The sequence below is a fragment of the Heptranchias perlo genome, chromosome 11 (genome assembly GCF_035084215.1).
Source record: "Heptranchias perlo isolate sHepPer1 chromosome 11, sHepPer1.hap1, whole genome shotgun sequence".
NCBI classification, from domain to species: domain Eukaryota; kingdom Metazoa; phylum Chordata; class Chondrichthyes; order Hexanchiformes; family Hexanchidae; genus Heptranchias; species Heptranchias perlo.
Window position 1 is genome coordinate 76,484,181 of NC_090335.1, and position 17,298 is coordinate 76,501,478.

At 48.8% G+C, this 17,298-nt stretch overlaps 1 protein-coding gene across 1 annotated transcript; it reads right to left on the reverse strand.

The window, feature by feature from the left end:
- Positions 1–702: 702 nt before the first annotated feature.
- Positions 703–17,175, reverse strand: ndufv3 (NADH:ubiquinone oxidoreductase subunit V3). The gene is made up of 4 exons (XM_067993400.1): positions 16,728–17,175; positions 11,180–11,264; positions 7,242–8,183; positions 703–988 (listed from the first exon to the last, which is right to left on the reverse strand). The coding sequence occupies exons 1-4, from the start codon at positions 16,770–16,772 to the stop codon at positions 822–824; spliced, it is 1,239 nt and encodes a 412-aa protein (XP_067849501.1). The 5' UTR covers positions 16,773–17,175; the 3' UTR covers positions 703–821.
- Between the last annotated feature and the right edge of the window lie 123 nt (positions 17,176–17,298).

Sequence of the window (17,298 nt, forward strand, 5' to 3'; positions counted from 1 at the left end):
GATGATCCAGACTCAGGAACGTCTGCTCTCGAAGTTACATTAAGGCAGGGATAGAATTTCCTCGATTAGTTCTGGTACAGGTCCTGCTCAATGTTCCTCATCAAAGAAACAAAACTCTTCACACCTGTTGGCGAGGCTCTGTGAACAAGACACTGTTGTCCCAAGTCAGCCCCATCTCTTCTCCATTGCTTGACCTGTCCTTTCAACTTTTATGACATAGTCCAGCTGCGGAAATCAGTCCCGACTCCCAAGAGTTGGGTCCCGCAGATGGGTTATTCCTCAGCTGGACTGTGAACTGAAGTTTCTGTTAATTCCTGTTTCATTCGCAGTTTCCAAATGTAACTGTAGTGATCAGTGCTCAAAACCCTGAATGAAAAGTAAAGGGAGCAGTGAAGCAGCCACATACTGAGCCCCCAACCTTGGAGGGGGTGGAGGGGGGGGGGGGGGGGGGGGAGTCGTGAGCTGCAGGGGTGGGTTTACCGCGTATTGCCATGTGGAAACCTCCTGCCCTTAGCAATAACATCGAGGTGGGGGCCGTGCAGAGTTTGAGCAGGTCCTACACCAAGCAGCAGTCTGGGGTCCTCACAGCACTGACACGAGTGTTGGGGAAGCCTCTGCTCATCGCTTACCCTGTTAGTCGGTGATCAGCAAAATACTGGATCGGGAGAAAATGACAAAGAATGTAGATGGTAAACAGACATGTAAACAGTGAATTTTTTAATTTAAGTTTAGTTCTATCTCACGTTCTGTGTATATTGTATATTTCAGGTGTACAGCTCTGATGCACCAGGTGAGCAGAGCCCAGAGAATGTGCAAGGGGGTCAGTGACGAGGGGTCATCCTTCCTGATGAGGGCTGAGGTAACCTGTACTTTGCCATCTCCATGTCCAGGTCTACAAAGGTCAGGGGATTGTAATCGTGGTGCTGGGTGTTCTTGTAGGTGGAGGAGTCCAACACTTCCTCGACCGGCTCCTGCTTCTCGACCGGCTCTGCACAAAACAGAAACAATTCACTTTGAGAAAATGATTTTTTATAGTCAGAGTGACCGCCCCGCCCGGGGCCCAGAGTGACCACCCCGCCTGGGGTCAGTGAGTCACCGATCCGCCCGGGGCCCAGAGTGACCACCCCGCCTGGGGTCAGTGAGTCACCGCCCCGCCCGGGGCCCAGAGTGACCACCCCGCCTGGGGTCAGTGAGTCACCGATCCGCCCGGTGCCCAGAGTGTCCACCCCGCCTGGGGTCAGTGAGTCACCGACCCGCCCGGGGCCCAGAGTGTCCACCCCGCCTGGGCCCAGTGAGTCACCGATCCGCCCGGGGCCCAGAGTGACCACCCCGCCTGGGGTCAGTGAGTCACCGATCCGCCCGGGGCCCAGAGTGACCACCCCGCCTGGGGTCAGTGAGTCACCGATCCGCCCGGGGCCCAGAGTGTCCACCCCGCCTGGGGTCAGTGAGTCACCGACCCGCCCGGGGCCCAGTGTGACCACCCCGCCCGGGGCCCAGTGTGTCACCGACCCGCCCGGGGCCAGTCGGGGCCCAGGTTGGATTCCCAGGCTGGGTCTGTCCTGGGCACACGGGGGCAGTAGAGGTGCCACAATTTGCCTCAGTGCTGCCAATCTCTCACTAGTGACCCCTACTGGAAAAGTGAGTGCGCGCACGTTGGGTGAGGTCAGACTCAGGTTAAGCTACGATGCCTTCCAAAGCCAAATATCCTGCCAGCTCCTGTAGAATGATTCCCAAACCTTTCCACTGGGGGTTTTCCTCGTCTCATGTCTGGGTCTGTTGTAGACTAATTGATTAATCAATAACTCCAATAATTTTGTTTCATGTGACTACCAGGATGATAGAAGGTAAACTAGAGGGACTTTGGTCTTTTCTCGTCCAGTAATTCCTATGTTCCTATATATCCCAATGAGAGTGGGTGCCTTCAGGAGGACAGGACAGGGCAGGGCAGAGGAGAAACAAGGCCAGCAGAATAGTCTAATCATCATAGTCCCTTAAATCAATCAAAAGAAATATCAGTTACATAGCCATCACGTGGGAGCCCAGCAACTGGCTTTCAGATGTAGAGGTAGTTCAAGGTTTTTAAATACATTATAATCAGCTTCAAATTATACATTAGCAGGTGGAAAACAGTATGAGAAGCTGGAAAGAAAAGACTGCAGCTCCAGCACATGCACCGGGTGTAGGGCTCACTGGGCACAGTGTATCTGCAATCACTGACCTTAAAATATTCAGTTATCATGGGTTTGGTCATCACTGATTGGAGAATGTACTGGGCTCATCCATTAACACACCAACAGATACATTAGTGCAGACTGACAATCACTCCATTCAGATACATTAGTGCAGACTGAATCACTCCATTCAGATACATTAGTGCAGACTGAATCACTCCATTCAGATACATTAGTGCAGATTTCGCTCAGTTCCTGCACACCTTATCAATTCAAGATCATGCTAATTTTTGCAATGATTAATATAAAAATTTTCCTCCCCAGCATCCAACTGGACTTGATGGCATAGCACAAGCTACCAGCAAAGCAGCGGTAGCAGGTCAGGGACACAGGATGCGTCAGCAACTGCTTCTGTTCAGCAGGTTCTGGAGAGCCACAAGTGGTAATTATTAAAAAACCTTTTAGCCCATTGGATTCCAGCTTTATCCTCTCCCCATCACAGAGTCCAGCTGTTTCTTAAACAAGCCCAGTGCCCTGGCCTCACCCACCCTGCTGGTAACCCCATTTCAGCTGTTCACCCCCTCTGTGCAAAGAAATACATCTTAACATCTGTTCCAAACTTGCCCTTCACACCTGACCCCGTGCTCCCCTATCCTGGTGCCTTAGTGTTATTCCCCGTTTACCATATCTATCCCATGAAATAACTTACCAACCTCCGTGAGATCCCCCTCGACATCTTTTTCAAGGCTGAAGTGACACATTTTAATAAACTGCTCCTCTGACACCAGGACCAGTCTGTCCACTGCCTCGGGGTCCTGGGCAGCCCCCCTAATGTCGATCACCAAAACTGTACCCAGTGCTCTAGATGCAGCCTGACCCTGCACAGCTTCACCATGTCCTTTGGAGATCGGCACTCAACTGATCTGACAATACAACCAGGATCCATCTCATTCCACTCATAGCCGCCTCACACTGGACAGTGAACGAGTCAACGAATGCCCCCACATCTTTCAACATTTCCCCTTGACCAGATTTATTTCAGCCCCAGTCAGCAGGAACAAAGCACACTGCAGGTGGCACTGCCTGCCTTTGAGTCCTTAGTTTGAGGTCTGAACATTGAAATTTGACTCTTGTGGCACCTAGAACAGATGGGCTATCGAGGAAAAGAGATAACATGAATCATCCAGAGAGCGCCCGTATCACTGGTGCACGGACTGTACTCGGTCTCTTTCACAAGCCGAGTTTAGGTGAAGGCCCTTCGTCACTCCAGAATAGCTGGATTATTTCTGCAGGAGGGAGATGCAGACAGCAGTAAACAGTCAGTGGGAGCCCTGAGCTACCGCCTGGCCCGAGCTAGCCGCGTGGAGTTACTGGCCCCCAAATGGGCCACAGCGGAGGCAGTTGCTTTGCAGTTTAACAGATGAAAGGTTAGAGATAAACAGGCACTGAGCCTGGGTCAGATTCAATAGCGGCAGCAATCGAGGCTGCCGTTCATAGTCACTGCAGTGTAAGAGTCAACAAGAGCTACAGCAGTGGAGCAGGAAAAAAGGCACAAAAGCACCAATGGAGGAGCAGGTACAGGGAGTAGGTTCTCGGGGAGAGCTAACAAAGATTCCCCTCCCATGCCCCTGCTTTCTACCCTTCTCTCCTGAAGGCTCCCATACTGGGGTATAATTTCACTTCTGTCTCTAGTTCTCCAGTACCTCGTCCCTCTTCTGACTTAGGTCCACCCACCAGCGAGTGCTGGCTATTCAACTGTGGCAGGCACCATAGCCGAGCCCAATCCTGTCCTCACTATGTTTGCACGTCCACTTTATCACTGGACAGTGATCTGGAGCAAGATCCTGGTTTATGCGCCCCTCGACCCAGAGGTACTCAAGCGAATCATAACAGCTCTGGCACTGCCCAGCTGCAATCAGCTATCACTCACCTCCAACCGTTAATACTGCTGTTACTAACACCCACTCCCCGATCATTAGTACTGCTGCTACTATCACTCACCTCCAACCGTTAATACCGCTGTTACTAACACTCACTCCCCTGACCATTAGTTCTGCTGTTACTATCACTCACCTCCAACCATTAATACCGCTGCTACTATCACCTCCAACCATTAGTACCTGTTGCTACTATCATTACTCATGATCGTTACTACTTCTATTACAATCACTCACTCCTCACCATTAGTATTAATGTTACTATTATTCACTCACCCCTGACTGTTAGTACTATTACTATCGCTCACTTCCAACCATTAGTACTGCTGTTACTATCACTCACCTCCAACCATTAGTACTGCTGTTACTATCACTCACCTCCAACCATTAGTACTGCTGTTACTATCACTCACCTCCAACCATTAGTACTGCTGTTACTATCACTCACTTCCAACCATTAGTACTGCTGTTACTATCACTCACCTCCAACCATTAGTACCGCTGTTACTATCACTCACCTCCAACTGTTAATACTGCTGTTAATATCACTCACCTCCAACCGTTACTACTTATTACTATCACTCACTCACCCCCAATTGTTAGTACTATTGTTACTATCACTCACTTCCAACCATTAGTACAGCTGTACTAACACTCGCTCCCCTGACCATTAGTAATGCTATTACTATCACTCACCTCCAACCATTAGTACTGCTGTTACTAACATTCACTCCCCCAACTATTAGTACTGCTGTTACTATCACTCTCATGACCGTTACAACTTCTATTACTATCACTCACTCACCCCCGACCATTAGTACCATTGTTACTATTACTCACTCAAAATAGTACAAGAAAAATTAATGGGACTGAAAGTCGATAAATCCCAAGGACCTGATGATCTACATCTCGGTTTTTAAAGAGGTGGCTATAGAGATACTGGATGCATTGGTTGTCATCCTCCAAAATTCTATAGATTCTGGAACGGTTCCTGCAGATTGGAGGGTAGCAAATGTAACCCCACTATTTAAGAAAGGAGGGAGAGAGAAAACAGGGAACTACAGACCTGTTAGCCTGACATCAGTAGTCAGGAAAATGCTAGAATCTATTATAAAGGATGTGATAACCAGACACTTAGAAAATAATAATAGGACTTGGCAGAGTCAACATGGATTTATGAAAGGGAAATCATGTTTGACAAACCTACTGGAGGTCTTTGAGGATGTAACTAGTAGAACAGATAAGGGGGAACCAGTGGATGTGGTGTATTTGGACTTTCAGAAAGCTTTTGATAAGGTCCCACACAGGAGGTTGGTGAACAAAGTTAGAGCACATGGAATTGGGGTAATATACTGGCATGGATCGAGAATTGCTTAACAGACTGAAAACAGAGAGTAGGAATAAATGGGTCCTTTTCAGGTTGGCAGACTGTGACTAGTGGGGTACTGCAGGGATTGGTGCTTGGGCCCCAGCTATTCGCAATATATATCAATGATTTGGATGAGGGGACCAAATGTAATATTTCCAAGTTTGCTGATGACACAAAACTAGGTGGGAATGTGAGGAGGATGCAAAGAGGCTTCAATGGGATATAGACAGGCTAAGTGAGTGGGCAAGAACATGGCAGATGGAATATAATGTGGAAAAATGTGAAGTTATCCACTTTGGTAGGAAAAACAGAAATGCAGAGTATTTTTTAAATGATGAGAGACTGGGAAATGTTGATGTTCAAAGGGACCTGGGTGTCCTTGTACATGAGTCACTGAAAGCTAACATTCAGGTGCAGCAAGCAATTAGGAAGGCAAATGGTATGTTGGCCTTTATTACAAGAGGATTTGAGTACAGGAGTAAAGATTTCTTACTGCAATTATATAGGGCCTTGGTGAGACCACACCTGGAGTATTGTGTACAATTTTGGTCTCCTTATCTAAGAAAGGATATACTTGCCATAAAGGGAGTGCAATGAAGTTTCACCAGACTGATTCCTGGGATGGCGGGGTTGTTGTATGAGGAGAGATTGAGTAGACTAGGCCTGTGTTCTCTAGAGTTTAGAAGAATGAGAGGTGATCTCATTGAAACATACAAAATTCTTACAGGGCTCGACAGGGTAGATGCAGGGAGGATGTTTCCCCTGGCTGGGAAGTCTAGAACTAGGGGTCACAGTCTCAGAATAAGGGATAGGCCATTTAGGACTGAGATGAGGAGAATTTCTTCACTCAGAGGATGGTGAATCTTTGGAATTCTCTACTCCAGACGGCTGTGGAGGCTCAGTCATTGAGTACATTCAAAACAGAGATTGATAGATTTCTAGGTATTAAAGGCATCAAGGGATATGGGGATAGTGCAGGAAAATGGCGTTGAGATAGAAGATCAGCCGCGATCTTGTTGAATGGTGGAGCAGGCTCGAGGGGCCGAATGGCCTACTCCTGCTCCTACTTCTTTTGTTCTTATGTTCACTCACCCCCGACTGTTAGTACTATTGTTACTGTCACTCACCCCACCCCCACCTGTTAGTACTACCATTACTATCACTCCCTCCAACCATTAGTACTATTGTTACTGTCACTCAGCCCCCATTGACCGTTATTGCTGCTGATCCTATCAGGCTCTCCACCCAACCCACTTCAAACTCCAAGTTAAAGTTTATCTCTGGTATCAAACAGGAACAAAGCAAAAGTCCAGAATATCTAACCTCACATCCAACACTACATTTCCTGGGTGGCTCTGGTTATTAACCATCCTGGTGCATGCAGCATTCGTTCACCTCTGATCCATTGAACCCTTAGCTCTGCTGCTACTCAGAAAATTGTCACCTTTCACCGGGTTGTGAGAGTGTTAATGGGCACAGCATTACCTGCGAGAGTCTATCCCACAAAAATCTCTTCTAATCGCAATCTTGCTAGTGGCTGGTTAATTTTATACTCGTTCTCTAGCTCTGTGCTCACAGTCCCGTTAGATAGCCTGCCTGTGCCTGTCCTCTCAGTGCTTTAAAAGCCTGTAGAGGCCCTCTCTAAATCTCTTCAAAGTTAGAACACCCAGTTCTGGAACGCTGCTTTCACACTTCCCTGACTGCTGACAATGAACGTCAGTAAACAGCACCCAGCCTCGAAGTGAAGATTAAACCGGTGAATACCCTGTGGCGTGCCCGGAGCCTCGGCTAAAGCTGGGGTAGGAGGTTCTCGGGTTATCTCCTCAGCCGACTTGAGCTCTGGTCCTGGTGTTTCACCCTGTGCTGGGAGCACCGATGCTTTCAGCAGGCTGTTTGCCGCAGTTTCTTTGGTTTCTGATTTGGCTTTTGGTAGAGAGCTTGCTCCTGGTGTTGTTACTGTGGCTTTGGCCCCAGTGTGGTGGTCTCCTTTTGGCAGTGCTTTGACCCCCTTCGGGTCCTCCAGTGCTGTCGTCTCCAGACAGGCAGCTTCTGCTTCTTTCTCTTCCCCCGTTTTACTCAGCTCTGTGGGAGATTCTGCAGCCGAGTCCCTGGAGGCCGGGGCTTTGGCAGCTTGTGGCTCTACCTGTGGCTTGATGACCAGACCGGCACTCTCCACTTCTTTGCTTGCCCTTGTCCGGTCAGCGACCTTCGCTTGGGTGCAGTGGACAGAATCGCGCCTCGGAAATTCAACTCGAGTCTTTACAGCGTCTTCGGTCACCGTTTCTTCATCTGAGTCCGAATCGGAGCTAGAATCGGAGCTGGAATCAGAGCTGGAATCTTCCTCAGCGGCTGATTTCTCACCACCAGGCTCTCCACTGGCACAGGAGGGATCCACTGACCGCTCACCATGTTTTGGAATTCCTGCCACGGATCTGACCACTTCTCCTTGCCGTTTCTCGGCAGACGGTAACGGTGTTGGGCTGGGAACTCTCCCAGGAAAGAGCAGCAGCGTTTTCTTGGATATGAGACTTGCTCGTTTTGTGCTGGTTATCTCTGCAGCGTGAACGTGGGAATCACTGCTCGAGATCTCGCTGGCCTCGGCTCCTGTGTAAGGGACAGCGGAGGACAAGTGGTCTGCACACTGGACTGGCGCTTTGTTGGTAAGCAGTCCAGCCCCATCCACTGGAGCCACCACAACCCTGTCATCTAAGAAACAGCACAAATAGGAACAAGGTCATTTTCCCTGCAAGAAGAAAAAACATTAAAGCTTCCGTCCATCGTAAGAACAATCATCAGCGTAAAATGACAACCAAGGAATTAACAAGAAAAGCAGCAGGATCCTGACTTCTACTTACTACCAGGCAGAGCTCAGAACCAATCAACACAGACTGGATTCTGAGCCCGTGAATCAACTGCATAAAACAGAGAGTGAGTGGTAAGAAGCTGCAGCCTGCACTGGACTGGGGTTAGGGTTAGGGCAGGTTCATGAGAGGGATTCTGACAGTCTAGGGACAGACAAGAGGACAGACAGCTCAGTCTAAAAGACTCTGTACTGCGGGCTGAGGACACACAGGCCAAGATACTACTAGAAACAATGTGTTAGCATCAGTGTGAGGGGAGAGAGGGGTACGCAGACCGTGGGAGGAGGGGGGGGCCCCCGCACGGGGAGAGAGAGGGACGCACCGCGCGAGGGGAAGTGGGGGAGCAGTGGGGTGTGACTATTCATTGGAGTCATTTCATCACTGTGGGCACTGCAGCATATTGACAGTATCACGGCATCTGGGACAGGAGGAATACACAGGACCAGAAAAAACATGTACCCTACATTCCTCCATCTCCACCAGTGCCCCAAATCCCTCTCCTGTGTCCTGTCCAATGGTCCATTTATCTTATACTGCCGCTGTATATTACCCTGTCCCAATCTCATGACTTTACATTTGTCCACATTAAATGGCATCTGTTGTTCATCAGCATAGCTCCCCATTCTATTCTGGTCTTAGTGTTTGAACAGCCCGCTCCCTGTTTACAGTCCCTCCCAGTTTAGGACCATCTACAAACCTGACCTGACCCGTTCTAACATCGTGTTTTGTTTAACACCCGGCTCAGATTACACCGACCCTATCCCCCCTACTCGTGGTGTGGTCTCCAGGACAGTCAGCATGTGTCAACTGTCCCGGTGACATTGAGCAGGTCTGTTTAAGGAAGACCAATCAGCCCACATCAACTGCTCCCTCCCAAAAGACCCCACAGACACCCCTCCTCTCCCCCGCCACCCCCCCCCCCCCCACCCCCGCCAATACATCAATAATTCCTGGATTTTCACCTCCAACTTTTTATCTGGGAATTCATTCTATTGATCAATCTGTGTTGATATCAATCCTAAATTTACCTTTTTACAAGTTTGATCCAGAGTCCCTGCTACTGTGGTAATGAATTGGTTTGAAGCATTTACCTTTACCACACTGTTTACTATTTTTTTTATTCGTTCATGGGATGTGGGAGTCACTGACGAGGCCGGCATTTATTGCCCTTCCCTAATTGCCCTTGAGAAGGTGGTGGTGAGCTGCCTTCTTGAACCACTGCAGTCCGTGTGGTGAAGATTCTCCCACAGTGCTGCTGCTTGGAAGGGAGTTCCAGGATTTTGACCCAGCGACGATGAAGGAACGGCGAAATATTTCCAAGTCAGGATGGTGTGTGACTTGGAGGGGAACGTGCAGGTGGTGTTGTTCCCATGTACCTGCTGCTCTTGTCCTTCTAGGTAGTAGAGGTCGCGGGTTTGGGAGGTGCTGTCGAAGAAGCCTTGGCTCAGTGGTCCCACTCTTGCCTCTGGGTCAGGTTGTGAGTTCAAGCCCCACTCACGAGATCTGAGCACATAATCCAGACTGACTCTTCAATGCAGTGCTGAGGGAGCGCTGCACTGTCGGAGGGGGCAGTGCTGAGGGAGCGCTGCACTGTCGGAGGGGGCAGTGCTGAGGGAGCGCTGCACTGTCGGAGGGGGCAGTGCTGAGGGAGCGCTGCACTGTCGGAGGTTCCATCTTTCGGATGAGATATTAAACTGAAGCCCCATCTGCCCTCTCAGGTGGATGTGAAACATCTCATAGCACTATTCAAAGAGTAGCGGAGTTCTCCCTCGTGTCCTGGCCAAAATTTATCCATCAACCAACATCACTAAAGCAGATTATCTGGTCATTTATCTCATTGCTCATTGTGGGATCTTGCTGTGTGCAAATTGTCTGCTGTTTTCCCCACATTACAACAGTTACTGCACTTCAGAAGTACTTCATTGGCTGTAAAGCACGCTATATAAATGCAAGTCTTTTTTTATAAACATCTCTAAGGTCTCCATTCAGTCATCTTCAAGGCAGAGAAGCCCAGGTGTCTCCAGGCTTTCAGAACCTCAGTCCCTCAACACTGTGAATAAGCTTCAAGGCTCTTCTCTGAGCCACCTCCAGAACTTGACTGTCTCCCCATGACCAGAAATGTAGAGTACCGACCAGAGTACTGTACAGTCTGAGCACCGACCAGAGTACTGTACAGTCTGAGCACAACTTCCATTCTACTGCTGGGCTTTACAATGCAGTATTCTATTGGCTTTGTTTATTGCAGTGATTAAACGTGTTGAAGATCAAATCCACTAAAACACCGAGATCTCTCAACTTCATCATTAGCCATTTCCACTCCCCCATGGATTATAAGTGCCATCTAGTTTTTCTTTTATACCGGATTAAATTTCATCAGTTATTGTTCCTCCCACTTACAGTTCCTGAGCTGCTGCCTCACAGTCGACAGCTCCTCTTAGTTTGGTGTGGATTACTGTACCAATAGAACCAGTTTGCACCGAGCTTCTGAATCATTGATGTAAACTACAGACGGTGATGTCCCCAACACCAATCCCTGGGCCACCCCACTCAGGACCCCCACGCCAACATAACAATGAGGACCTATTCGGGCAGTGTCAGTGTCAGTACATATACACACACACACACGTGGGCTCCCTGGATGCTTGGGGTCTGCAACGTTGTCAGAATTCTGTACTTAGGTGGGGTTACTCGCGCTTTATTTCTGTTGCAGTATTTTCCATGACAATACTGATAGTTTTTCTTGCTGACCCGGGAGGTGGGACGGATCCCAGGTATCCAGTGTGAAGCACCTCATGCCCGCTCCAATCAGACCCCAGCCTCGGGCAATATTAACACACTTACCCTTGGCTTGCTTCCTCTTCTTCGGGCCTGTGGCCTTGGTGGTGAGAGTTGCCGCTCGCAGCCCCAACAGCTCCGATATCAAGACCTGAGATTTGAAAATAATAAAATATTACTTTAATCTTCATTAAACTTTTAGAAACCATAATCCGAGACAAAACTAATTGTCATTTGAAAAAATATAGGTTAATAAATGAAAGATTTGTTAAAGGCAAATTGTGTTTGACTAACTTGATTGAGTTCTTTGATGAAGTAAAGGAGAGGGCTGATGAGGGTATATGGTTGATATGTATATGGACTTTCAGGAGGCGTTTAATAAAGTACCACATAATAGATTTGTTAGCAAAATTAAAGCCCATGGGATTAAAGGGACAGTGGCAGCGTGGATACAAAATTGGCTAAGGGACAGAAAGCAGAGAGTAGTGGCGAACGGTTGTTTTTCATACTGGAGGGAGGTATACAGTGGTGTCCCCAGGGGTCGATATTAGGATCACTGCTCTTTTTGATATATATTAATGACTTAGACTTGAGTATACAGGGCATAACTTAAAAGCTTGCAGATGACACAAAACTCGGAAATGTAGCAAACAACGTGGAGGATAGCAACAGCCTAGACAGACTGGTGAAATGGGCAGACACATGGCAGATGAAATTTAGAAGTTAGAAAGCAGAATGAGGAGAGGCAATATAAACTAAATGGTATAATTTTCAAGGAGGTTCAAGAACAGAAACGTGCACTAATCTTTGAAGGTGGCAGGACAAGTTTATAAGACTGTTGAAAAGGCATATGGATGCCTTGGTTTTATAAATAGAGGCATAGAGTACAAAAGCAAGGAAGCAATGCTAAACCTTTATAAAACACTGGTTAGGCTTCAGCTGGAGTATTGTGTTCAATTCTGGACACCACACTTTTGGAAGAATGTCAAGGCCTGAGAGAGGATGCAGAAGAGATTTATTAGAATGGTAATAGGGATGAGGGACTTCAGTTATGTGGAGAGACTGGAGAAGTTGGAGTTGTTCTCTTTAAAGCAGAGAAGGTTAAGGGGAGATTTGATAGAGGTGTTCAAAATTATGAACAAATTTGATAGAGTAAATCAGGAGAAACTGTTTCCAGTGGCAGAAGGGTCGGTAAACAGAGGACACAGACTTAAGGTGATTGGCAAAAGATAAAATAAAATTTTAAAAAACTAGTATCAGTAATGGTGGCCATGAAACTACCGGATTGTCGTAAAAACCCATCTGGTTCACTAATGTCCTTTAGGGAAGGAAACCTGCCGTCCTTACCCGGTCGGGCCTATATGTGACTCCAGACCCACAGCAATGTGATTGATTCTTAATTTCCCTCTGAAATGGCCTAGCAAGCCACTCAGTTGTACAATCTCACCACAAAAAGTCATAATAAGAATAAAACCAGACGGACCACCCAGCATCGGGCCACGAGGCACTGGACACAACAAAGGCAAACCAAGCCCAGTCGACCCTGCAAAGTCCTCCTCACTAACATCTGGGGACTTGTGCCAAAATTGGGAGAGCTGTCGCACAGACTAGTCAAGCAACAGCCTGACATAGCCATACTCACAGAATCATATCTTTCAGCCAACGTCCCAGACTCTTCCATCACCATCCCTGGGTATGTCCTGTCCCACCGGCAGAACAGACCTACCAGAGGTGGTGGTACAGTGATATAGGGAGTGGCCCTGGGAGTCCTCAGCATTGACTACGGAACCCATGAAATCTCACGGCATCAGGTCAAACAAGGGCAAGGAACCCTCCTGCTGATTACCATCTACTGCCCTCCATGATGAATCAGTCCTCCTCCATGTTGAGCACCACTTGGAGGAAGCACTGAGGGTAGCAAGGGCACAGAATGTACTCTGGGTGGGGGACTACTCTGGGTGGGGGACTTCAATGTCCATCACCAAGAGTGGCTCGGTAGCATCACTACTGACCGAGCTGGCCGAGTCCTGAAGGACATAGCTGCCAGACTGGGCCTGCGGCAGGTGGTGAGCGAACCAACACGAGGGAAAAACCAACTTGACCTCGTCCTCACCAATCTACCTGTCGCAAATGCAACTGAACATTACAATATTGGTAGGGGTGACTACAGCACAGTCCTCATGGAGATGAAGTCCCGTCTTCACACTGAGGACACCATCCAATGTGTTGTGTGGCACTATCACCGTGCTAAATGGGATAGATTCAGAACAGATTTAGCAGCTCAAAACTGGGCATCCATGAGGCGCTGTGGGCCATCAGCAGCAGCAGAATTGTATTCCAGCACAATCTGTAACCTGATGGCCCGGCATATTCCTCACTCAACCATTACCAAGAAGCCAGGCGATCAACTCTGGTTCAATGAGGAGTGTAGAAGAGCATGCCAGGAGCAGCACCAGGCGTACCAAAAAATGAGGTGCCAACCTGGTGAAACTACAACACAGGACTACATGCATGCTAAACAGCGGAAGCAACACGCTATAGACAGAGCTAAACGATTCCACAATCAACGGATCAGATCAAAGCTCTGCAGTCCTGCCACATCCAGTCATGAGTGGTGGCGGACAATTAAACAACTAACGGGAGGAGGAGGCTCTGTAAACATCCCCATCCTCAATGATGGCAGAGTCCAGCATGTGAGTGCAAAAGACAAGGCTGAAGCGTTTGCAACCATCTTCAGCCAGAAGTGCCGAGTGGATGATCCATCTTGGCCTCCTCCCGATATCCCCGCCATCACGGAAGCCAGTCTTCAGCCAATTCGATTCACTCCACGTGATATCAAGAAACGACTGAGTGCACTCAATACAGCAAAGGCTATGGGCCCCGACAACATCCCAGCTGTAGTGCTGAAGACTTGCGCTCCAGAACTAGCCGTGCGTCGAGCAAACTGTTCCAGTACAGCTGCAACACTGGCATCTACCCGACAATGTGGAAAATTGCCCAGGTATGTCCTGTCCACAAAAAGCAGGACAAATCCAATCCAGCCAATTACCATCAGTCTACTCTCAATCAACAAAGTGATGGAAGGTGTCGTCGACAGTGCTATCAAGCGGCACTTACTCACCAATAACCTGCTCACCAATGCTCAGTTTGGGTTCCGCCAGGACCACTCAGCTCCAGACCTCATTACAGCCTTGTTCCAAACATGGACAAAAGAGCTGAATTCCAGAGGTGAGGTGAGAGTGACTGCCCTTTGACATCAAGGTAGCATTTGACCGAGTGTGGCACCAAGGAGCCCTAGTAAAATTGAAGTCAATGGGAATCAGGAGGAAAACTCTCCAGTGGCTGGAATCATACCTAGCACAAAGGAAGATGGTAGTGGTTGTTGGAGGCCAATCATCTCAGCCCCAGGACATTGCTGCAGGAGTTCCTCAGGGCAATGTACTAGGCCCAACCATCTTCAGCTGCTTCATCAATGCCCTTCCCTCCATCATAAGGTCAGAAATGGGGATGTTCGCTGATGATTGCACAGTGTTCAGTTCCATTCGCAACCCCTCAGGTAATGAAGCAGTCCGTGCCCGCATGCAGCAAGACCTGGACAACATCCAGGCTTGGGCTGATGTCTGGCACGAATGTTACTTGCCACATAAGTGCCAGGCAATGACCATCTCCAACAAAAGAGAGTCTAACCACCTCCCCTTGACATTCAACAGTATTATCATCACCGAATCCTCCACCATCAACATCCTGGGGGTCACCATTGACCAGAAACTTAACTGGACCAGCCACATAAATACTGTGGCTACGAGAGCAGGTCAGAGGCTGGATATTCTGTGGCGAGTGACTCACCTCCTGACTCCCCAAAGCCTTGCCATCATCTACAAGGCACAAGTCAGGAGTGTGATAGAATACTCTCCACTTGCCTGGATGAGTGCAGCTCCAACAACACTCAAGAAGCTTGACACCATCCAGGACAAAGCAACCCGCTTGATTGGCACCCCATCCACCACCTTAAACATTCACTCCCTTCACCACCGGCACACTGTGGCTGCAGTGTGTACCATCCACAGGATGCACTGCAGCAACTCGCCAAGGCTTCTTCGACATCACCTCCCAAACCCGCGACCTCTACCACCTAGAAGGACAAGGGCAGCAGGCACATGGAAACAACACTAAGAATTAACCCAATAACAGATATAATTTAGTATAATTATAATCAAAGTAGAAGTAGAATGAAATCTACTATGAATCTATGTATCTATAAATGTAAACTGTACCATGTATTAATATAGTGTAACGTGTGTTTAATAAGAAAGTGCTGGTGTGCCGAGAAGGATTCATGATGGTTATTATAGTCAAGTTTGCAGTTAAAACTAACAGAATGCTGACAACATTAAAGTGGGAATTAAGAGATCTTGCGGAAATCACAAGTGCTAAGGGAGGATGTGCTGTAATAGCATAGTGTCTAAAGACATGTAGATAAAGGGACTGAAAGTGAAATGAATCAAGGAGTCACACTGGCTTAGGTTTCTCTATCTTGAGCCCCCGCAAGCTAGTGAATAGAAGTCTGTTTATACAAACGGTTCTGTGAAGGCTGGCAATGTAAACTCTAAGGTAAGGTACCATTAAGTCTGTAACAACAAGGCACAGATAGTACCAGGGATGTAACTTGGGATGTAATTTCTGAAGGTTGAGACACATAAATGGTAAGGCTGAGGGATGTGATAGTGAACTGCCACATAGACTGAAAAAGGGTATAAGAAGAGACCTCAAAAGCTGAGGAAGGCACACAAGATTCTGGCAAAGAAGAGAACTCTTCAGTCAACAGAATACAGCGAGAGAGAGAGACCACGCCACAGTCACTTGGAGGGATACTTCCAAGGTTTCAAAGAACAGACTGTGACTATTTCTCTTTGTTAAGTATCGCCTTTTTGTACTAATTGTGATGTGTTTAATAAATCTGTTTTGCCTTTAACCATTATACCAGTACTGTGGTGGTCTTGTTGTTGTCACAAACCAGTCCTTGGATTGGATTAAATTATAATCCTGAAAGTAGGAATTTAAATCCTACACCACCACCTGCACGTTCCCCTCCAAGTCACACACCATCCCGACTTGGAAATATATCGCCGTTCCTTCATCGTCGCTGGGTCAAAATCCTGGAACTCCCTTCCTAACAGCACTGTGGGAGAACCGTCACCACACGGACTGCAGCGGTTCAAGAAGGCGGCTCACCACCACCTTCTCAAGGGCAATTAGGGATGGGCAATAAATGCCGGCCTCGCCAGCGACGCCCACATCCCATGAACGAAGAAAAATAAATCCAGAGGCAACATTTTTTTTTACCCAGTGAGTTGTTGTGACCTGGAATGCACTGCCTGAAAAGGTGGTGGAAGTAGATTCAATAGTAACTTTCAAAGAGGGTCGAACGGCCGCCTTCTGTGCTGTTGTTCTGTGATTATTGGAGCTACGTTCGGGAAGGGCGGCGGCTCCCGTCGGCATTATTGATCCGGGGTCACCTTCCCAGGGTCCGCCCTCTAACTCAGCCTTGGGCCGCATTACCCACACCGGCCTTTCCTAACCGCATCAGCCAGCTAAATGCCCGCCGGCCGCCTACCTGCCGAGGCCCGCGGACTCCAAGCCGCACCAGCGAGGCCGCCATCTTCCCAACTACTGTCCAGCAGACAACCGTTCGACCAGTAATGGAGCCGGGACAAAAGATCCTAGCAACCGCGACCCGGACCCAGATACCAGGGACACTTGTCCTAGCAACCGCGACCCGGACCCAGATACCAGGGACACTTGTCCTAGCAACCGCGACCCGGACCCCAATACCGGGGACACACGAGCGTCGCAAAGAAGCCGGCTCCGGGGAATTACGGCGCCATTTTCGGCCCGGGTTAGAGGCCCAGGGCACGGCCCCCGCCCCGCTCCGCGATCCCCGCCCACCGGCCCCCGCGGGGCCTCCTCCTCCTCCTCCTCCTCCGCTGCTCGTGACGTAGCCGAGGTGCGACGGCGGTCGCGCACGGCGTGAGGATGGCGCTGGGCCGGTGCGGTTCCCTCGTGTTCCTCAGCAGCGGATCCCGGCTCCTGGGCCTCAACCTGGGGGAGAGCGGGTGAGTCAGGCCTGTGCTGCACCTGGGACAGTGCCTGTCCCTCACTGCGTCCCCCCGCCCCACAGTCCTCCA

Bases quoted from the DNA above. Each gene is read 5' to 3' on its own strand.
- ndufv3 (XM_067993400.1), bottom strand. From the start codon at position 16,772: ATGGCGGCCTCGCTGGTGCGGCTTGGAGTCCGCGGGCCTCGGCAG. The intron at 11,265-16,727 runs GTAGGCGGCCGG...TTCAAATCTCAG, and splicing joins GAGTCCGCGGGCCTCGGCAG to GTCTTGATATCGGAGCTGTT. The intron at 8,184-11,179 runs GTAAGTGTGTTA...GCTGTTTCTTAG, and splicing joins GAAGAGGAAGCAAGCCAAGG to ATGACAGGGTTGTGGTGGCT.